The 23892-nt window shown below is 34.0% G+C and overlaps 1 protein-coding gene and 1 pseudogene across 30 annotated transcripts in view; one reads left to right on the forward strand and one right to left on the reverse strand.

Moving 5' to 3' along the window:
* SCAPER (S-phase cyclin A associated protein in the ER) overlaps window positions 1–23892 on the forward strand; it is a 420028-nt gene that overhangs the window by 146186 nt on the left and 249950 nt on the right. For all 30 annotated transcript variants that reach the window (XM_072739204.1, XM_072739209.1, XM_072739212.1 and 27 more), the window contains one exon: window positions 17378–17514. In XM_072739204.1, the coding sequence (XP_072595305.1) occupies window positions 17378–17514 (137 nt within the window). The remainder of the gene's footprint in view (window positions 1–17377; window positions 17515–23892) is intronic.
* LOC112916981 (ragulator complex protein LAMTOR3 pseudogene) lies at window positions 1940–2656 on the reverse strand (annotated as a pseudogene).

Below are 23892 nucleotides of genomic sequence, written 5' to 3' on the forward strand. Positions count from 1 at the left end.
GAGGGGTTCTGGTTCTGTCCCTGAGCATTCTTTTCACTTTGATCTTTTTTTTGAAAGGGTGATGTTATTTGTGTAATACAGTTCCTGGGATATTATTGAGATGGTTTTTTAAGAATGAAGCCTAATTGCGGTCTAACATGCTGTGTTTGAAATCTGAGAATTCTGAGAAAAAAGCTTTTAGTTACAAGACTTAGTTCAATACAACTGTACCACTCCCTATTGCAGTATTGAGCTCAGACCTTTCTCCGTCTTCACAGCATGATAAATTAATAAGTTTGTTGAACCCTGTGCTTTTGAGTCATCTGTTAAACCACAGATCAGATCAGAAAGGAACATCAGAATCTGCAAAAGAAGTCTTTACCTCATTTATCATCTCCACCTACTAGAAAACTGATGGAGTATTTGTGATTGTCACTGAATAGTAGGGGGACAGATGGTCGGCTATCATCCTATCAGAAGATGGCCTTTTCTGTTTGGCATGGTATATGTTTCACAGTATTTCATTAGCTTCATTTTTCTCATCTGTCACTTTGAACATAATACATAGACTGTAGTAGATAAAAATAGAAGTTTATGCTATACCTGTAGGAAAGGGACCTTGGCAGAGTTGAATCTTTTGTATAATTAAAATAATCTATCAGGTTTTAAAAGTTGTCATTTTATGTTTAATTTTTCAAAATGGATGCTGTCATAAAAGACATTATTTTGATAAAAGGTCTTAAATTTCAGATTTTCTTAAATTTGCTGTGTGAAAAAATTTTATTTAAATATAATGGAATTTTAGGAGTGCCTGGGTGGCTCATTTGGTTGTCTGCCTTCGGCTCAGATTATTGATCCCAGAGTCCTGGGTTCAAACCCCACGTGGGCCTCCCTGCTCACTGGGAAGCCTACTTCTCTCTCTCCCTCTGCCCCTCTCCCTCCTCACCCCCTGGCCCGCACTTGCTCTCTCTCTTTCTCTCTCTCTTTCTCTCTCAAATAAATGAAATCTTTATATATGTTGGAATTCTCCAACTTTTTATCTGTTTAAGCATTTTTCATCACCTGCTTGTGCTCTCTGCATTAGTCTAGGCATTAGGGAAACACAGATAAATAACATCAAGGGAGCCTAAATCTTCATTGTATGTTATATCTCTGAGTTTCATGAATCTCCAAACACACTCATTTTAAAAAATGAACTAGTGCTTTAATTTTTGAATAGTATTTTAGTAATGTCTATCATACTTTAGTTAATTAACTTATTTTTAGTTCTCAAATTGTACTCTAAAAAATACTATTTTATTTGTACTCATGTATGAGGAAAATGGCTGTGCTACCATGTTTACAGACATACCAATATTGGAAACAGAATCCAATAATGAATCACTTCTAAATTTTATAAGGAACACACAAACATTAAAAGACTGGTTACAGAAAGCAGAATGGAGAAAAAAGACATTTGTTATCATTTTCATTTTCATTAAAGAGCAGCTCCCTCTGAGAAGAATCAAAAGAATTAGTAATATTTCATCTATATTGCAAAATAATGCATACATAGAAAAGTTAGTGATGGTACTGATTTCATTACTTTTACTTTCTCACACTCAATGCGAAGAAATACAACAATATAAAGAAAAATATGCCCTCATTATTATTCACAATTAAAAGGATCTGCTTCATTCTGCAGGCCTGGCCATATTATGTAATAGGAAACACCTAATGACTCAAGTGATTCTGACCCACTGAATATCTGTTCTCATGTATATTTGTGACTGGACTAAGTCCATAGGAGCTGTGATGCACTGAACCATTTCTCTGGTATCCCTAGATCTCACTAAATTAAAAAAAGACCCTACATAAGAAAAGATAACAATCAATCTGTCCATAATTTTTATATATATGTGTCAGGTAGAAATGGGGGCCCTTCCTTGAGGACATGAATACAAGTATTGTGATCCAAAGATTACTGGATCGATATTGTATCTGTTTTAATAAAAATAAAGTGTATATCAAAACCACTGCCTGATAAAGAAACTTCCACAATTTGTCTCAATTCTTCAAATAACAGAGCAAGTTCCTTTTCTAGGCTGACAATGAGTCCTGTATTGCCATTGCTGCAGGCCAGGAAACTCAGTACCAAAGGTAAATCATTGAATTGAAACACCTGATAGGTGTTACAGTAACAGATGCTATTTTTATTTTTTGAGAGTCCAAGTTTGCCCCCTTGGTCTGTTGCAGGGGCAAAAGAAGGTAAGAAACCGCGTCTCAGGGACACATGAGCGATTCAGTCGGTTAGGCGTCTGCCTTCAGCTTGGGTCTTCAGGATCAAGTCCCGTGTCTGGCTTCCCACTTGGTGAGGAGTCTGCTTCTCCCTTTGCCCCTCCCCTGCATGTGTTCTCTTACTCACATGTTCTCTCTCTCTCTCAAATAAATGAATAAACAAACAAGCCAACAAATAAATATTTATTTATTTTTGAAAAGAAACCATATGTCAGAGCATGCTCTAGAGCATTATCACTGGCCACTTTAATAACAGGGACTCTGTCTCTCTCTGACACAAAAATAGCATGGAGCCCTTCACACTTGGTAATTTTTTATATAGGAAACTCTTAGGTCCTGGCTTTCTAGGCTGCTGCGTTATCTCAGCTGTAAATTCAGGGACAGCTCGTACATACTTCATTTGATACGACTACTTCCGTCCTACAAATTAGTAGTTACAAACCAGCTTTCCTTTGAACTCATTCTGGAGGATAATATGCTGGAATAGTTTTATGGAGGAGTGATATCAATCAAGAAAATAGTTTACTAGAGTTTTTTTGGTATTACTCTGGATGAAACTCTGATACCCAGAGAATTATACCTCTTTGACTTAAGCAGTTAGCATTAACCCTTGACATATAGTAAAGTATTGAATTAAATGTTAATAAACTAAATGCTAATGAGCTAAATTACAATTTATTGTTTTCAGTATACTACATTTCTGGAGAGCGATACTCAAAATATATGGTAGAGTGCTATCTAAAAATACCATGTTGTTTTTGGTTAAGTATTCTTTTATTTCTTTACTACTCTCATCTTTTCTTTTTCTCCTAATTTTTCTTTTTTCTTTTCTTCCCATTTACATTCATCTCTCCATTCCCTTACTTCTTCCTCATCCTTCACTTTTCTTACCTTAATCATCATCTAGAGAAACAAAAAATATTCCAGCCCTCCAGCCTCTACCCATCCCAATTTTTGTAGAAGGCAATAAGAAAATGCTGTAAAATGCCTCCTATTTATCTTATTTATTGGTCTGCCAGGCAGGCTTAAAATAGTGGAATATTCATAATATTTTTAAGAATTTAAGGAAATACTTAATTTGATTCTGGAATAGACTGATTCATTAGATTTTAGGTTTAAAGTTGAGGAAGTACTGGATGAGGCTTAGAGAAAAATACTGTTTTTCAAAACAATATGTGAAAACCCTTACATTAATTTGTCACCTGTTTAGATTAGTAATTTGCCATCCATCCTGCTCTTAAAAGCAAACTTTGAGTTGTAGAGAACTAAGTAATAAGCCTCTTGAGCATGAGACTGGATTTCTATAAAGGAAACTTGCTTTTCAAATAAAAATACATTTGTATTAGGAGACATATGTAAGCCCTTTTTATCTGGGAAGAACATCCTTAAAAATTCTATGTCTGTGTTATAATATTTTGAAATAATAGGGAACAGATTATTTCTTTTGATATACCACATTTTATGAAATGTGTTTATTCTGAGGTATAACTTACATTCTAAAAATGGCAGTTTGATGAAATTGTATATTGTGTCATTTACATTTTCTTGCTTATTCTATTTTAGAGCTTTTTTTATTCTTTCTCAAAGACCATGAAATCTATCTTTATCTTAATTTTTTTCATGTCTTTTAAATAGCAAGGTACTATGAGATCTTTAAGGAGGAATCTGAAAGAATATGAAGGTCATAAACCTCAGTGTGAATTATTTCATTAAATTTAGTAAATTATGGTAGAAGAAAACCATAAAAGGTAATTAAAAGAACGGGAAGGATATAAACTTTTTTTTAAAAAAGATTTTATCTATTTATTCACGACAGACACACACACAGAGAGAGAGAGAGAGAGGCAGAGACACAGGCAGAGGGAGAAGCAGGCTCCATGCAGGGAGCCCGATGTGGGACTCCATCCTGGGACCCTGGGATCACGCCCTGGGCCAAAGGCAGATGCTTAACCACTGAGTCCCCAGGCGTCCCAGGAAAGGTATAAACTTTGATGAGATCATGTCCATATAGGTATTAGTTTCTTATATACATTATTTGTATTTCATATTGTAGCAAGCTTGTTTAAATAAGAAGTCACAATTGTGACTTAAAAGCTAGACTTAACAATTTTGTGTGTGTGTGTGTGTGTGTGTGTGTGTGTAATTAGCCATCACTGATTAGCTTTTGGGCTTGTTACTTTAATTTTTAGAATGTTAGAAAAGGGAGGACTTTAGGATTTATTATCTAATCCCTTTATTTCACTAGGGAAGGAATTGGCCCAAAGAAGTCACTCAGTGATGAGTTGCAGAATTTACTTGATCTACATAGTTTGACTCCTAGTTCAGTGCTGTTTCTTTTGCATCAACCTGCTTTTCTATGCCTAAAGGAAAAACAGTGTCTCTAATTAATACTTATTTAGGATTAATAGTATCAAGTAGTCAAATGGCCACTTCTTGACTTGTTAGTAAGAGAGTAGGAGTGCATTGAACAGGATTCCATGAGGCTACATGATATACTTTTTCAATTAGGAAGGAAGGAGATCCACACCTTTTGGGGTGATTTTTTTGGTTCTGAGTGCTTCATATTTTGAAAATGACTAAGTAAATCATACATACTGTGTCTTTTCCTTCTGGCTGTGGCATAATAGTGATTGTGAGTAGACATGAAAGATGAGTGTATTTTTGCAGTTATATTTATTCTTCTGCAGCATTAATAAGCTTACAGCAACTATAACCTTGTACAGATCAATGTTGTTTTCTTTAAAAAGTTTTCTTTGCATTTCCATATTAACATTAATTTTATAATTAAAATACTAATACTAATTTTAGACAATTGGATTCCTTATTAACCATTATTCCTTAATAATGGTTACTATTAACATTTGACCTATTTTCTGCTCTTTATATATTAGTATATAAATCTTACATGCTTTTTTTATATATAAACTACATTGTGTAGATTTGAATCCTGATTTTTTAACATTATACAGCATATACAGTTTTTAATATCATTATTGTTTAAAATTAATCAAATCTGTGTAGTATCATTTTAATACATGTGCCATAATTTATGAAATCAGTTCCCTACTGCTATTTTGTTGTAGGAAGTAAGTAGTCCAATTTCACTTTTTAACATGTAGCTGTCCAGTTCCATACACATTTTAGGATTATTCATTCTAGTTCTGTGAAAAATGTTGATACTTTGATAGGGATTGCATTAAATCTTTAGATTGCTTTAGTTGTATGGCCATTTCAACAATATTTATTCTCCCAATTCATTAGAATAGAATGTTTTCCCATTTGTGTCATCTTCAATTTATTCCATCAATCTTTAATAGTTCAGAGTATAGGCCTTTGACCTCCTTGGTTAGGTTTATTCCTAGATAATTTATTGTTTATGATGCAATTATAAATGGGATTATTTTCTTAATTTCTCTTTATGCTACTTCATTATTTAGTGTATAGAAATGCAATAGATTTGTGTATTGATTTTGTATCCTACAACCTTTATAAATTGATTTATCATTTCCAGTAGGTTTTTGGTGGAGTCTTTCGGATTTTCTATATATAGTGTCATATGATCTGCAAGTAGTGAAAGATATAGTTCTTCCTTACCAACCTGGATGCCTTTTATTTCTTTTTCTTGTCTGATTGCTGTGGCTAGAATTTCAGGGCTATGTTAAATAAAAGTGGAGAGAGTGAATATACTTGGCTTGTTCCTGATCTTAGGGGAAAAGCTCTCATCTTTTCACCATTGAGTATGATGTTAGCTGTGGGTTTTTCATAGATGGCCTTTATTATGTTGAAGTATATTCCGTGTGAAACTGCTGTGTTGAGAATTTTTATCGTAAGTGGGTATCATACTTTATTAAATGTTTTTTCTGCATTTTTTGAAATAATCAGATGATTTTTATCCTTTCTCTTGATCTGATGTATCATGTTGATTGATTTGTGAATAGTTAACCACCCTTTCATCCCAGGAATAATTCCCACTTGATCTCGGTGAATGATTTGTTTTTAATGTATTGTTGGATTTGTTTTGTTTATATTTTGTTGAGGATATTTTTGCATGTGTGTTCATCGTTTCTCTCTCTCTCTCTCTCTCTCTCTCTTTTGGTGTCTTCATCTGGTTTGGGTATCAGTATAATGCTGGCCTCATACAATGAAATTGGAAACTTTTCTGACTCTTCTGTTGTTTTAAATAGTTTTAAAATAATAGATATCAACTCTTTTTTAAAAGTTTGATAGAATTCACCTGTAAAGCCATCTGGTCCTAGACTTGTATGATGGGAGTCATTTTGACTAGTGATTCACTTTCATGGCTGGCAATTAGTCTGTTCAAAATTTTCTATTTCTTCCTGATTTCAGTTTTGGCAGGTTACATGTTTTCGATAATTTGTCCATTTCTTCTATGTGTCCCAATTTGTTGGCATATAATTTTTCATAATATTCTCTTATAATTATTTGTATTTCTGTGGTGTTATTTATTTCTCTCTTTCATTCCATCATTTTGTTGGAATCCTCTTTCTTTTCGTTTTGATGAGTCTGCATATAGGTTTATCAGTTTTGTTGATTTTTTTTTTTTCACAAAGAACTAAGTCCTCGTTCCATTTATCTGTTCTGTGGTTTTTTAGTTTTAGCTTCATTTATTTTTGTTCTAATCTTTATTATTTCCTTTCTTTTACAGGCTTGGGGTTTTCTTCTTCTTTTTTATTCCCTCTCTCTCTTTTAGGTATAAAATTAGGTTGGATTTTTTTTTTTTTTTTTTGAGATTTTTCTTCTCGAGCCAGGTCTGTATTACTATAAACTACCTCTTGGTATCACTTTTGCTGTATCCTAAGGAATTTTGACTAAAGTGTTTTTCATTTGTCTCCATGTTTTTTGATTTCCTTTTTTATTTCTTGATTGACTCATTCATTATTTAATAGTATGTTATTTAATATCCATGTATTTGTGTTCTTTCCAGAATTTTTCTTCTGGTTCATTTCTAGATTTATAGTGTTGTGGTCAGAAAAGATGCATTGTATGACTCCTTCTTTTTAATTTTTTGGGACTTGTTTTGTAGTCTAATGATGATCTATTGTAGAATATTCCATGTGCACTTGAAAAGAATGTGTATTCTGTTTTAGGATGGATTGTTCTGAATATATCTGTTAGATACATCTGGTCCATTGTCATCCAAACCTGTTGTTTTCTTGTCAGTTTTCTGTTTGAATGATCTGTCCATTGATTTAAGTAGTGTTTTAAAGTCCCCTGCTATTATTGAATTACTGTGAGTTACTATCTTCATGTTTGTTAATAGCTGTTTTATGTATTTGAGTGCTCCCATATTGGGTGTTACATACTTAAAATTGTTAAATACTCTTGCTTGATGTTCCCTTTATAATTATATAGTGTTCTTCTTTGTCTCTTGTTACAGTCTTTGTTTTAAAGTTTATTTTGTCCAATATAAGTATTACTCCCCAGCTTTCTTTTCACTGCCATTTGAATGATAAATGCTTTTCCATCCATTCCCTTTCTGTCTTCCTGTGCCTTTAGGTCTGAAATGAGTCTTTTGTAGGAAGCATATGGTTGAATCTTGCTTTTTTTTAATCCATTCCATCACCCTGTGTTTTTGATTGGAGTGTTTAGTCCATTTACATTTAGAGTAATTATTGTTACTATGTACTTACTGCCATTTTGTTACTTGTTTTATTTTTATTTTTTTAAAGATTTTATTTATTTATTCATGAGAGGCACAGAGAGATTGAGACAGAGACACAGGCAGAGGGAGAAGCAGGCTGCACACAGGGAGCCTGATGCAACACTCGATCCCAGGACCCCAGGATCACTCCCTGAGCTGAAGCCACATGCTTAACCGCTGAGCCACCCAGGCATCCCAGTTACTTGTTTTATGATTATTTTTTGTAGTTCTTTTTTAGTTCTTTTCTTCTCTTGCTCTCTCAGGGTTTGCTGGCTTTCTTTAGTGATATACTTGGATTCCTTTCTCTTTATTGTTTGAATATCTGTTATCAGTATTTGATTTGTCATTACCTTTAATGTTATATATAATGTCTTTTGCATGTATCAGTTGGTGATATACATTGCATATGTTAAGTTGATGTCACATAAGCTTGAACCCATTCCGAAAGCATTATATTTTTTCTCTTCTCTTCCCCATGTTTTAGGTATATGGCATCATGCTTTACATCCTTTTATTTTGTGAGTCTCTTGACTGTTATAAATATACTTAATTTTACTGCTTTTGTGCTTCCTACTTTTCTTATTCCTGCTTATGGTCCTTCCTTCCTACTCAGAGGAGTCCCCTTTAACATTTCTTGTGAGACTGGTTTAGTGGTGATTAATTCCGTTAATTTTTGTTTGTGTAGGAAACTTTTTATCTCTCTTTCTATTCTGAACCGTACCCTTACTGGATAGAGCATTCATGGTTGCAGGGTTTTTTGTTTGTTTTTTCTGCACTTTGAATATATCATGCCCCTCCCTATTGGCTTGTAAAGTTTCTGGTAGAAAATCAGATGATAGCCTTATGGAGTTTCTCTTGTATGTAACGATTTTCTCTTGCTACTTATAAGATTCTCTATCACTACTTTTTGCCATTTTAATTTTTGTGTGTTCTTGTTCAGGCCTCTTTGGGTTGTTGTGGGATATCGGTGCCTGCTGGATCTGGATTTCTATTTCCTTCCCCAGATTCAAAAAGTTTTCAACTATTATTTTCTCAAATAAAATTTCTGCCACTTTTTCTCTCTCTTCTTCTTGGATCCCTATAATGCAAATGCTATGCTTGATGGTGTCCCTGAGTTCCTTTTATTATTCTCATCTTTTATTCGTTTTTTTTCTTGCTTCTGTTCAGCTTGATTGCTTTCCATTACTTTGTCCTCCAGTACCCTCATCTGTTTTTTTTTGTTTGTTTGTTTGCTTCCTTAGCCTATTACTTATTCACTCTAGGATATTTTTAATTCTAGTTACTAAATTTTCCATCTCTGATTGGTTCCTTTTTACTTTTTCATGAGTGTCTCACTGAGGTCCTCCACTCTTCTCAAGTTCAGGGAGTATCTTTATGACCATTACTTTAAATTTCTATCAGGCATATTACTTAGGTTCATTTCATTTAGACTTCTTATTGTGATTTTGTCATGTTCTTTCATTAGGATGTATTCCTCTGTCTCTTCATTTTATCTAAGTCTGTGTATTTTCCTAGGTGTTAGGCAAATGAGCTGTATCTCCTGCTCTTGCCTTATGTTGACGAAATTGTATAGTGCCATGGAGTGTGGTGTCCCCTGTTAACGTGAATCTGGTGCTTCATGGGTATCTCCTGTGTGGTTTATGTGCTCCTTACTGTTGTATCTGAGCTGGGTTTTCCTTAAGCTTAGCAGTCTGCGGTGGCTGTTTGCCTATTATGGTAGGGTTTGGTCCCTGTGTTGTTAGTGTGCAAGTCTGGGCCTGCCTTGGGCTTGAGTTAAGTCAGACCATGCATTTGTCAGCTGTGGTAGCAGCAAACTACAGGGCACTCTCCCTATGTTGTCTCCTGAGAAGCTTTTGTTGGTGGGCAGGGCCTTCAGTCAGACCAGATGTCTGTCCCCAGCCAATTGCTGGGCCTGTAATCCTATTTTCCTGTTCCTCTGTTCAGGGTAGGAGTTACTTTGGTGTGGTGCTGACCCCTTTTGGGGCTGCTTGCATATTGGCACACTTGTGGGACTATTTTGGATGGATTCTAGTTGTGGGTATGTTGGAGGGAGAAGGTTTGCTGGAGAACATTGAGGCAGGGTGTGCTGTTAGTGAGCTGGGTAGAGTGTGTTTGGGCTGTGCTAGTTCCCATATATCCCTGTATCTTGGTGGAATCAGGAGAGGGAAATGGCATCATGAGCTCCTTTATTCTTGGAGAAGTCTTCCTAAGATCCCCCTGCAGCACATTCTCTGAGATTAGTGAACAGATCTCACTCCTGTCTCTCTAACTCCTGCTTCTATGCTATATCTCCGTGAGGGTTATGTGCCTCTCGATCATGTCTCTACCCTTCCTACCTCTTCCATGTGGCCTCTTCTCTACATTTAGCTATGGAGAACTTCCAGTCTTCCAGTTAGTTTCTGGGTTATTTATAATCACGTGGTTGTTATCTAGGTGTATTGGTGGGAGGTGAGCCTTAGGATCTTCCTACTCAGTCATCTTCCCCTGGAATCTTCTGAGGCTTGTTCTTTAGTGATTCCTCAGGAAGATCTTATTTGTATAATATTCTCTGAGGTTTTATTTTTAATGTTGGTAGCATTTATCTGTAATTTTATTCTTGAAAGTTGGTTTCACTAGATATAAAATCCTTAGCTCACATTTCTTTGAAAATACTAAATATATTACTTTATTTTTTTCCTGGTATAAAATGTTACTATCAAAAAGGGACTGATAATCATTTTAGCTCACTTTTTTCCCCCTGTATGTCCAAGTAATTTTTCCTTTTTCTTCAAAGCTCAGGAGTAGTAATAGGATATGTCTTGGCATTAGCGACTCTGGGTATTTTAGAGCATGTGATGTATTTTATTAGTATTTAATTATATTCTATTCAGGAAACTTTTCCTGAATTACAGTTCTTTTTCTTATTAAAGATTTTTCTTTATTTATTCATGGGAGACATAGAGAGAGAGACAAAGACACAGGCAGAGGGAGAAGCAGGCTCTATGCAGGGAGCCCGATGTGGGACTTGATCTTGGGTCTCCAGGATCACGCCCTGGGCTGAAGCAGCGCTAAGCTGCTGAGCCACCCAGGCTGCCCTGAATTATAGTTCTTAATATTTGATCTGTTCCCTTGTTTTGGTTTTATTTTTCAGGGATTTCTATTTACTTCTTTCACCATCTTCCTATATTTCCAGTTACTCTCAAATCCTTTTTATTTCTTTAGATATAAACACTTTTTCTCCTTATCATTTTTATTTGAGGCATTATTTGTGGTGTTTATTCATTCTTTGTCTTTTCTTTTCGTTTTTTTATATTTATTTATTTATTTTATTATTTATTTTATAATAAATTTATTTTTTATTGGTGTTCAATTTGCCAACATACAGAATAACACCCAGTGCTCATCCTTCTTTTCATTTCTTAAATGATTTTTTTTTCATTTGAAATCTTCTTGTAGTCTCATGACCTAAATTTTGAATGATTAAGATGGTGATTTGTGTTTTATCATGCCTTCTACCACTTTAAAAATTTGTTTTAGGGGCACCTAGTTGGATCAGTTGGTTCAGCGTCTGCCTTGGCTCAGGTCATGATCTCAAGGTTTTGGGATCGAGCCCCACATTGGGCTCTGCTGGCAGGCACTCCTTCTCCTCTCTGTGCCCTCTCTCACTTTCTCTCAAACAAACAAACAAACAAATAAATAAATTAAATAAGATCTTTTAAATAAATTTTGTTTTAGCTTATTTTGAAATAGATTTGATTTATTCTGTGCATTTTTTGGTGTATTTTCATCATTTGTATTATTGCTTAATTTTAGTTAATTTTTTTCTTTTAATAGTTTTGGCTATTGATCTTGATACTTTTACATGGAATTGGTTTTATAGGACTTTTAGAATGGGTTGTGATTCAGGGTAGCTATTAAATTTCCTGGAGCTCCTTTTCTATTCTTTTGTGTGTAAAAATACAGTAACCTGCTTTCAGAAATTTCTTGATTCTGTTTCCTTGCTCTCCTTTTATCAAGTCATTTTCCCCTTTATCGTTATTATTTCTAGTTTGCTCAATTAAATTCCTTTTGTGGCAGCTTCTTCCATAGATTGCTTTTGAGAGTTCATTGGGACTAGCCTTCACCAAATTGTTCAGTCTTTAATGCAGCTATGTTTCATTCATCTGCCACTAGAATGGGTATACTTCTCTCTGTTTTAAATGCTGTTCTCAAAATGGCCTATTGAATTCTCCAGCAAAAAATAGTTCCTTTTCTAGAATTCTGAAGTTCTTTATTCGCTTGTTTCCCTTTGATTTCTCCTTCAAAGACACTGAAGCTACTGATATGTTGGCAATTTGACCTTACCTACTTCTGTTTGGGGGTTAGGAAGATACATTGTCACCTTGTTTTATTGAAAATATTTTCTATGGGTCTTGCTTTTGATATGTAATTGCTCTTTCTGTTCTATATGATAATTTAGAAATAATCTAAAACTTTGCTGCCACTGCCTTCTTCTACTCACAGTCTTCTGATACAAGCATTTTAATGACTAATCCTTATGGAAATACACCAAAATTTTCTCAACCACTTCTTAATGTTGAAAACCTTTATACATACTTTCTATCTTCAGAAGCCATCTCAAAACTTTCCTGTATAAAGTCTTCATAGTTTTAATGCGAAAATGACTATTAATTATCCTCTGTCATATCCAACAATGTGTTTCTTTTATTACCCACAACCGATCTGTTTCTTAGAGAAACTAAAATATCATGCAAAACACTAGAAGGAAAAATATAAAAACTTGAAATGTGTTTACAGAAAACTGGACAAAAGACACATTTTAAGTCACAAAGGACAAGATACGAATGGTCTAACATACTAACATCAGTATTTCAGCCAACAGATTGACAGATTTACAAACAAAATAGAAATACTAGGTGTGGCAAATCACTTGTGGAGATTTAATTCCTCTTTTGGTTCAGTTTGGGAATATTTAATGAAAATCCTTAAAAATATCTGTAATCTGTGATGCAGGAAGTTCAGTTCCATGATTTGATCATAAGGGAAAAGTATATTATGTGTTTAAAATTGTGACTATATGTATATTTGTTGTACTGATTTATAATATCGAAAATAAAAAAATTATCCAAATATCTAACAACAAAGCATTTAGTAAAGTTAGGTGTATTCAGGAATGGAATACCTTACAGCCACTGGATTATATTGTAGAATATTATTTAATGGTATGAATATATTTGAATTTTTTAAAAAGATTTTATTTATTTGAGAGAAAGTGAGCACGCACAAGTGAGGGTAATGGGGGAGGAAGGGCAGAGGGAGAGGAAAAGGGAGAAGCAGGCTCCCCGCTGAGCAGGGAGCCTGATGCCGGGCTGGATACCTGGACCCTGGGATCATGACCCAAGCTGAAGGCAGTTGCTTAAATGACTGAGCCACTCAGGCACCCATATATTTGCAATGTTAAATGAAAAAGAAGTTTATAAACTATCATAAATGGTGTATTCTACTTTTACAAAAACAAATATATACAAAGAAAAATGTCTGGAAGGATATACTCAAATAATTATTTTTAGGTGTATTAGAGGAGATCTTTATCTCTTTTTTGTGTGTGTGCGTTGTTTTGAAGATTTTTTTCTTTTTTTGTTTTTAAGATTTTATTTATTCATGAGAGACACACAGAGAGAGGCAGAGACACAGGCAGACGGAGAAGCAGGCTCCCCATGGGAGCCCAATGTGGGACTCGTTACCAGGACCCGGGGATCACGACCTGAGCCAAAGGCTCAACCACTGAGCCACCTGGGTGTCCCTGAAGACTTTTATTTCTTAATTCTATTTATATTTCCTATAATTAACACTTACAGATTTTGTATTAAGAAAAAAGTTACTATTAAGTCATAAAAATATAAATATATTCTCATTTGTTTTTAGTTTTGAGATTTAAAAAAATTTTGATATAAATGTGAGTACATAATGCATGTGTGTTTGTATATGTAAATGTATTCTTTTTGTTTAAAAGATATGGTTTTTGATAGTTGTGGATAGATTTCCAAGTTTTTCTATATAGTGCCTGCATTTATGTGTAAGGATCATAAGTGGATTCTATTAGATATGTAAATGATGTTTATAAACAACTGAAAATAGTATAATTCAGCCCTTCATAAAATTGAAAATGTCATTTAGAGTATTACTTTTCCTTGGGCAGAGGTAGAAATTTACATGGGAGACTTTGTTTCCTTGAGCCATGTTAGGTAAAAGGAATGTAGAGTACTAGAAAAGCTTCTCTCGTGAGGTTAGCCAGTTGTGGTTTTGACCTTGAGCTTTGTGACTGTGGACATAATGCCAAACCTCTTTGAGCCATTGTTAAACATGTTGTGAAATGTGAACATATTGCCACCTGTTCTATGGGGTTAAGATTATAGGAAATAATGTATGCAATTTAGCCCTTTGCTGATCACATATTAAGTATTCAAAAAATGATAACCTGGATGGCGATTTCACATACGACTTGCTTTGTACCATGTATCCTTAGGAGATATGGCAAGAGGGTTATCTTTATTTATTTGTATTTTTGCTTTCTTTTGATGTGAGACCTGGGTTATTTTTTTCTAGTTGGATTTGAAATAAAGGTGTCCTATGCAACAGGCTTCGCTTATCAAAGAAAATAATTGCTTTTGCTTTTGAGAGAGTATTTTCTCCCTTTGCCTGTAGAGTTTTTGGTTTATTTTTATTTTTTCGTACCTTATGATTTGAAAACTTTCATAGTAAAGTACAATTCTGTGGCCCAAACTCATTTTCCAGCCATATCGCTAAGGTAGTAGCCAAAAGTATAGACAACTCTAATCATACTGTCTGATTTAAATTTAGGCTTTATTACTTTACTATCTGAAAAAGTTGCTCAGTTATGATTTTGACTGTCTTTGGGCAAGTAATTTGACTTTTTGTGTTTGTTCTCACAGTTTCAATGGGAATAATAAACATACACACCTTCTAAGTATATTCCAAGTATAGTTTAAAGGACTGAATGAGTGATTATATGTAAAGTACTTAGCTTAATAATAAGCCTTCATAAATATTTTTTGTTTTTTTAAATTGAGATTTAATTGACATATAACACTGTATTAGTTTTATGTGTACACCATAATGTTTGAATGTGTATATATTTGTGTGTGTGTGTGTGTGTGCGTGTATATATATAGTGAAGTAATTATCACAACTAATTTAATTAACATCCATCACCACATATAGTTACAACTTTTTGTGATGGGAATTTTTATGATCCACTGTCTTGGAAACTTTTAAACATACCATACAGTATTGTTAAATATAGTTACGATGCTTTACACCCTCAGGATTTATTTATCTTATATAACTGAAAGTTTGCACCTTTTGAGCACCTTCACTCTTTTGGCCATAAATACTGTTATTAGCTCTTACCACATTACTCTTTTCTTACTTATTTATTTAATGCATACTTATTGATTGTCTACCATATGCCAGGCACAGTTCCAGATACAGAAGCATCAGTCAGCAAAACAAAGTCCTTGCCCTCATGAAACTTATATTCTAGTGCAAGAGATTGCAAATGAAAATTTGATGTTAAGCAAATCCTATGAAGAAAAATAAACAGAATAAAGAGATGGCAAATAGTAGAGGGTGTTACTTAGGATTGGGTATTCATTTTAGCTGAGACTGTGCAAATATCTGGAAGAAGAATATTCTTGGGTAAGGGAACAACATATATAGATTCCTGAGGCAGTAACATTCCTGATGAATATGAGAAGCAACATCTACTTTACTGTGGATGGAGCAGAGTGAGAAAAGGAGACAGTACTATGAGTTCAGAGAGGTCAATGATAAAGAGCTTGTGGGCCATTGTAAAGAGTTTGGATTTTACTTTAAATGTGATGAAATGGCGTAATTTTGATAAGAGGAATAATGTATTGTGATTAGTGTTTTAAAAATATCACTGACTACTTTTGTAATGAAAAGACTTGAAGTAGAAGCCGGGAAACCAGTTAAGAGACTGTTGGTAGTACAGACAAGAGCTGATGATGGTGGTAGGCGGAAGTGATTGGATTTGGGATGAATTTTGGGATCTATTTGGAAGTAGAGCTCTTAGAATTTGCTGATGTATTGAATATGAGCAGTTGTATAAAGGATAGTACCATTTACTGAAATGGGAAATCCTGAGTAACTATTTATATGGGGAGCATAAATGTTTTGTTATGGACTGTTATTTGGAAATGCTCATGTTGGAAATACTCCATCTAAGTGGACATTTTTAGACAGTTTGATATGGGCGTGGAGTTCAGAGGAGAGGTCAAGGCTAGAGATAAAAATCTGTGAATTGCCTTTGTATAAATAATATTTCAAGTCACTACACTTGATGAGTGAGTTTGGATAGAGAAGAATAGCTCTGGGATACTCCAACATTTACTGATCAAGCAGAGCAAAAGGATGCACCAAAGAAGATTTAGAAGGCACAGCTGGTAGTGTAATATTTGGAAGCCTAGTGAAGAAAAGGTGTCAGGAAAAAGGGAAGTGATTTAGGGTATTAGAAATTTGAGGAGAAAGTCGAAAATAATTTCTAGAAAGAGTGTGTGGAGAAAATAGTTTAAGGTTCTTTGGTTGCCTGGCAATATTAGAGGCCATTTGAGATGTAATGTCATAAATTTAATGTGAGAGTAGTCAACATAGTTCATAATTATAGCCACATTAATCTGCCCAGGCATGTGTACAGAGTAGCATGAGAACTGTATTTATAGTTAGTATTTTACCATGAAAGTATGAATAAAGAAGAGAGGGGAAGGGGACGTACATGCTGTGTACATGCTAAGAAGTATTATAGTGAGGGCTGTAAAATCTAATATTGATAAGGAGGGATATGGGGGCAGACTTTCTGTGTTCCATCCAAACCAGATCTCTGTTGCCAATAATCGCATTCTACTTTCATCTCTGCTTGTGGTTTATGAGATGCCCCTTTTGTTTTTCCTTTCTGTCATCTTTCCCAGCTCCCAGCCCAAAGAAAAACACATAGATCCAATATCCATGCATTTAAATTCAGTCCATTCTTCAAGAGATAGCAAACATGGTACTTCCTTCCTGAAACCTTTCCTCCTGACCCCCACTGGACAGTGCTTTTGTTTCCCTTTTGAACTCTTCCTAATTGACACTTATTGGTTGATATTGTAGATTTGTGTTTTTGTGTTCGTATATATATTTCCCTCTTATTCTGCACTGTGGTTGTGAGGAATAGGCATATGTCCTAGTATCTTTAGCATTCATCACAACTGATGTGCAGCAAAAGTTTGATAAGTCAATGAAGTCTTAAGTAGAACAATTTCTTCCAAAGCAATTGTGAAAACCAGCATTTCATAAAGATTACTTTTACTTTCATCTGTATACTCTTTTATACTCACTATAGTCTGTATGTTTTTTAACAGGCATCATCATCATCATCATCATTATTTATTTATCTTGCAGGAGCATCTTTCCTTAAAGAAGTATATTATTGATGTTGTGGTTGAAAGTGCAGCTCTACCAGAGTCTTTGAAAGATGGAGAAGAGCGGCAGAAAAATAAAAAAAAAGCCAAAAAGATAAAAGCCCGGATGAACTCCAGGTACTCTAAATATCCTTAAAAACAAAATAAAAACTGTTAGTGATATATCCTTTTTTAATGTAGATCTAAGGAAGACCCTCTGCCCCCCCCCACAAGTTTAAACTTGTTTGCTTTAAGAAAGCCTTGAAAATAATATTGATGAGCTTAACTTATAGCCACTTTCTTTGATTGAGGAAGAAAACTGCCTATCGATCTAAAGCCCTTGCTTTCACCTGTTAAGAGCTCTTCTTATAATTGGATGCCAAAGCTCTGCCAAACTTGTGCCTCCTCCAGCATACAGTAGTATGTTTAAATATGTGTAAACTAATCCTATTTTTCTTTCCAACTATTGATTTTTAAATGAAGCATCAAAGAAAATCAATAGCAATCAACAAATAGAAGTCTGCTGGCTGTAGTGTCAAATCCCCTGCCTAGGTTTAATCAATTTGGTTGCCTGTCACAACAAGAAAAAGTTCAAGAAATATCTTGAAATGGAAAGTGAGTTCTCAGACCTGCAGTTTATCATCAGCCTCCAAAGTAACATCTGAGGATCAGACAGCTATGTAGTACATCATTACCTCAGATGCTTTGAGCATCACCTGATGACTGATGAGTCTTATTCAGGACACAAATGTAGTTTCTCCTTAGTGGATAATTCTTGCCATTTGGAGGAAGGTAATCTAAATACGTTGTTTTACCTTCATTAGTAAATGTTATGGAAGTTGGAGGAGCTTGACCCCATGGGATTATAGAAATATAGTTCTAGGAGGTGAATGGTGGTTATTGCTCTATGGTTTCCAATTTCAGATTGAAATTGTTTCATCTTCCAGAAACAGCAAAAACTTGCAGAGTACTCATTTAAGCAAATAACAGAAAGGCTTTTTTGATTGTATTTTTTTGTGATCCTCTAAGTTTCTAAAAATAGTTTCACAGTATACTTGAAGGTATTACTGACCTTCATTCAGTTCTAGCTTATGCTAAGAACTTGCTGACCTTCTGACACTGAAATGCTATCCAGCCCATTTTTGTGAGTTCTTTTTTGTCCTCTTTGTACACATTCCCTTGGTAAGCTCCCCCAGCCCTGTGGCTCTAAATATCCTCCTACTTAGTGACGACCTCCCATTTTATATCTTCAATTTTACTCAGACACAAGCTCCTATTTTCTCCCTCACCCCACTCTCCAAAACCCCTCTTTGTCCCATAGTCTTCTCTGTCTCAATAAATGGATACTCTACTCTAGCTTTATATGCCAAAACCATTGAAGTCATCCTTGACCTTTCTCTTTCTTTCACGCCTCACATCCAGTCCAACTGCAAATAATATTAGCTTTGATTTAAAATATATTCAGGAAAAATTAAAAAATATATTCAGAATTTGACTACCTTTCTCTAACTTCACTGTTTCCCCTGAAGCTCTGTGACTAGGATTCTTGTTTCTGCCCTTGCTTCCTTGTAGTCTATTCTAAACACTCAAGCCAGAGTGAATCTACTACAGCGTAAATTAGATCATGTCACTTCGCTTCTCAAAACTTCAGATTTCCTCTTCCCGTATATCCATACACCTTTTTCCCTTGCCTACTTCAAGTCCTTGCTCAAATGTCACCCTTTTCGTGAGGCTTTCCTCAAGAGCTTGACGTGTTTTGTTTGTTTTTTGAAACATAGGTAGTGATAATTTATTACGTATTCTTAAAATTATAGGAAAAAAATACCTATGATTCCGTTGCTAATATTTTGGCATATATATCCTTTTTATGCATACTTAGCTATATCTATAGATTTTATTCCTCATCACAGTGTGATTTATTCAAGTGATGTGTAGAGATATCCGGTGTGGTTTGTTGACTTTTGATAAATCTAGATACTCATGTAATCTATACCCCTATCAAAAATTGTCTTTGTGCCTCTTTCCAGTCAGTTTCTCATTACCCCTGGCCTTTTATAATCACTGCCCTGCTTTCTATTATTATAGAATATTTTTTCCTGTTCTGGTAAGGCATACAAATGAAATCAAACTCCCTGTGGCTGGCTTCTTTTACTAAGTGTACTGTTTTTTAGATATGTCAGTGTTATTGTATGTAGGTAGTTTGATTCCTTTTATTGTTGCACATATTCATTGTGTGCATATCCTACAATTTTCATTTATTCATCTGTTGATAGACTCATGGGTTTCCAGCTTTGGGCATTTGTAAGTCAAGCTCTCCTCAAGTCTTTGGGTATACATGTGTTTTCCTTTCTCCTGGGTAAATACCTAGAAGTGGAATGCTACACCATTTTCCATAATGGTGTACTCTTTACACTTCGATCAGCAATCTGTGGGAGTTCCACTTGCTCCACAGTCTTGCCAATAGTCGCTTGATATTTTTAGTTTTTAAAATTTTATCCTGTTTCAGCAGGAATGTAGTGGTATCTCATTGTGGTTCTAATTTGCATTTCCATAGTGACTAATAATATATATATATTGAGCATCTTTTCATGTGCTTTTTAACCATTTAGTATCTTTATGAAGTGGCTGTTGAAGGTTTTTGCCTATCTTAAAAATTGAGTTGTCATCTTTTGCGTTGTTTATATATTCTGACTACAAAGTTCTTTGTCAGATATATGTATTGCAAAGTTATTCTTGCAGTCCAGAAATTGCCTATTAAATTTTCCTGAAGATAGCCTTTGATAAGCAAAGGTTTTTTCTTGTGATGGTGTCTCTTTGGGTTTTGGGTTCTAAAAGGTCTCTGAACAAAGGTAAAAAGAAACTGTATTTTTTAATAGAAGCTTTGTAAGTTTATCTTTTGCATTTAGGCTTATGATTAATCTTGAATAAATTAATGGGTATAATATGAAGCATTGATCCAAGTTTGTTTTTCCATATAGGTAACCAGTTGTTCCAACAGTATTAGCTGAAAAGGTTTCTTTTCCTATTATACTCTCTGTTAGCATTTAGGCATTATGTTAGCTATCATTTTTTGTAGATGCCCTTTATCAGGTTGAGGAAGCTGTTTTTATTCTTAGTTTCCTGAGAACTTTTTTCATAGGCTGATATTCTGTTTTCAAATGCCTTTTCTGCATTTATTGAAATGTACCTTTTAATTTTATCGATTAAGTTCATCATATTGCTCTTTTAATAATAGTTTTATTGAGATATATTAACATCCTATACAGTTCACCCATAAAAACTATACAACTCTATATTGATTATTGAGGTATAATTGACATAAAACATTATATTAGTTTCAGGTGCACAACATAATGATTTGATGCTTTTGTATATTGTAAAGTGATCACCACAGTAAGTCATTAGCATCTGTCACCATACAGTTATAGAATTTTTTTCTTTAAGATTTACTCTCAGTAGCTTTCAAATAAACAGTACAGTATTATCAACTCTTGTTGCCTTGCTTACATTTACTTTATAACTGGAAGTTTGTACTTTTTGACTCTCCCCTACTATTTTGCCTACCCTCATGTGACAACAACCAATCTGTTCATCTGTGAGCTTTGTTGTTTTTTGGGTTTTTTTTTTTTTTTGGTTATCAAAATGGGTCATGTGGTGTTTGTCTTTGACTTATTTCACTTCAAAGTCCATCCATGTTGTTGCAAACGGCAAAATTTCATTCATTTTTATAGCTGAGTAATATTTTACTGTATATGTATGTGCATATATACATATGTATACACAAACATACACACTGCATTTTCTTTATCCATTCATCTGTTGATGGACAGATTACTTCTGTATCTTGGCTATTGTAAATAATGTTGCAATGAACATTGGGTGCACATGTTTTTTCAAGTTAACATTTTCATTTTCTTTGAGTAAATACCCAGAAGTGGAATCAGTGAATTGTATGAGACTTTTATTTTCAGTTTTTTTGAGGAACATCTGTACTGTTTTCCGTAGTGGCTATGCCAATTTACATCTCAACAGTCCACATGAGTTTCCCTTTTCTCCATATCCTCATCAACACTTGTTATTTCTTTTTTTTATATAGTCATTTTTTATATAGTCATTCTGACAGGTTTGAGTTGATATCTCATTGTGGTTTCGATTTGCATTTCTCCTATGATTAGTAATGTTGTACTTCTTTCCATGTGTCTGTTGGGTATCTCTGTATCATCTTTGAAAAATGTCTTCTGCCCATCTTTTAATCAGATTTTGTTATTTAATTGTACGAGTCCTGTATATATTTTGGACACTAGTCTTTTATCAGATATATGATTTGCAAATATTTTATCCGTCTTGTAGGTTACCTATTTTGTTTACAGTTTCTTTTGCTTGTTAGTTTGATGTATTCACACTTGTTGATTTTTGTTTTTGTTGTCTTTGCTTTTAGTGTCAAATCCAAAAGAATCATTACCTAGATCAATGTAAAGGAGCTTACTACCTATGTTTTCTTATAGGATTTTTATGATGTACTGTCTAAAATCCATTTTTAGTTAATTTTTATATATATGGTGTAAGATAGTGTTCCACTTTCATTTGCATTTCATGTGACTGTCCAGTTTTTAAAATAATCTTTATTAAAACACAGTCCTTACCCTTTTATATATTCTTAACTCCTTTATTGTATATATATTGACCATATATGCATGTTTTTTTCTGGGCTCTCTGTTTTGTTCTGTTGATCAATGTGTTCTTTTTTATGCCAATACCATACTGTTTTGATTACTATAGCTTTGTAATATAGTTTAAAATTAGAGCATGATAGCTCCAGCTTTGTTCTTTCTCAGGATTTCTTTGGCTATTTGGTTCTTTTGTAGTTTCATACAGATTTGAAAATTATTTTTTCTAGTCCTGTGAAAAATGTCATTGGAATTTTGATACGGATTGCATTGAATTGGTAGATTGCTTTGTGTATTTTGAACTTTTTTTTTGGTAGTTTAAGTAGTGTGCATTATGGACATTTTAACAATATTAATTCTTCCAATCCATGAACATGGAATATCTATCCATTTATTCATTGTTTTCTTCAGTTTCTTTCATTGGTGTCTTACAGCTTTTAGAGTACAGGTCTTTCACATTCTTGATTAAATTTACTTCTAGATATTTTATTTTATTTTATTTTATTATTTATTATTTTTTTTAAAGAATTTTATTTTTTTTATTTTAATTTATTTATGATAGTCACACAGAGAGAGAGGCAGAGACACAGGCAGAGGGAGGAGAAGCAGGCTCCATGCACCGGGAGCCTGACGTGGGACTCGATCCCGGGTTTCCAGGATCGCGCCCTGGGCCAAAGGCAGGCGCCAAACTGCTGCGCCACCCAGGGATCCCCAATATTTTATTTTTTTGATGCAGTTGTAAATGGTATTACTTTTTACATTTCTCTTTCTGATAGTTATTGAGCGTAGAAACACAACATATTTCCATATTTTGATTTTGTAGTGTGACCTTACTAAATTTGTTTATTCTAACAGTGTTTTGGTGGAGTCTTTAGGGATATATATATATATATATATATATATCTGTGTGTGTGTATATATAATCATGTTATCTACAAACAGTGACAGTCTTATTTCTTCCCTATCAATTTAGATGTCTTCCATTTCTTTTTCTTGCCCCATTACTCTGGCCAGTACTATAATACTATGCTGAATAAAAGTTGTGAGAGTAAGCATCCTTATCTCATTCCTTATCTTAGAAGAAAAGCTTGCAGCTTTTGATCATTGAGTATGATGTTAGCTGTGGCCTTGTCATATATAGCCTTTTTTTATGTTTATATACACACACACACACACACATATATCCTCTATACCCATATGATTGAGAATTTTTATCTTATATAGATGTTGAGTTTTATCAAATGCTTTTTCTGCATCTGTCAGAACGATAATATTATTTTAATTTTTCCTTTTGTTAATGTGGTTTATTACATTGATTCATTTGTGAACATTGAGCCATCCTTGTATCTTTGGAATAAATCTCACGTAATCATAGAGTATGATCCTTTTAATGTATTGTTGAATTTGGTTTCTTAATAGTTTATTGAGGAGTCTGTGTTAATTTTTGAATATTAAATTAAGCTTATATTCCTGGAATAAAACCCATTTCCTTATTATGTATTGTCTTTTCTATATATTGTTGAATTTAATTTTTAACTTTTTATGAAGGGTTGTTATATTTATGTTTATGATATATATTGATCGGTAGTTACTTGCAATGTCTTTGTATCAAGAGAACATTGGCATCACCAAATGAGTTGAGAACTATTCCCTTTTCTATTTTTGAAGGGATTTCTATAAGATTGGGGTTATTTCTTATTCTAATCATATTTTTTCATTAGTTTTGGTAATTTGTGTCTTTCAAGTAGTTTATCCATTTGATCTAAGTCATTGAATTTACTAATATAAAGCTGCATCTAGAATTCCATTATACTTATGGTCTCTGGTACTGCACGTTAAGAAACTTGGA

This window comes from Vulpes vulpes, chromosome 15 (assembly GCF_048418805.1).
Source record: "Vulpes vulpes isolate BD-2025 chromosome 15, VulVul3, whole genome shotgun sequence".
Lineage (NCBI taxonomy): Eukaryota > Metazoa > Chordata > Mammalia > Carnivora > Canidae > Vulpes > Vulpes vulpes.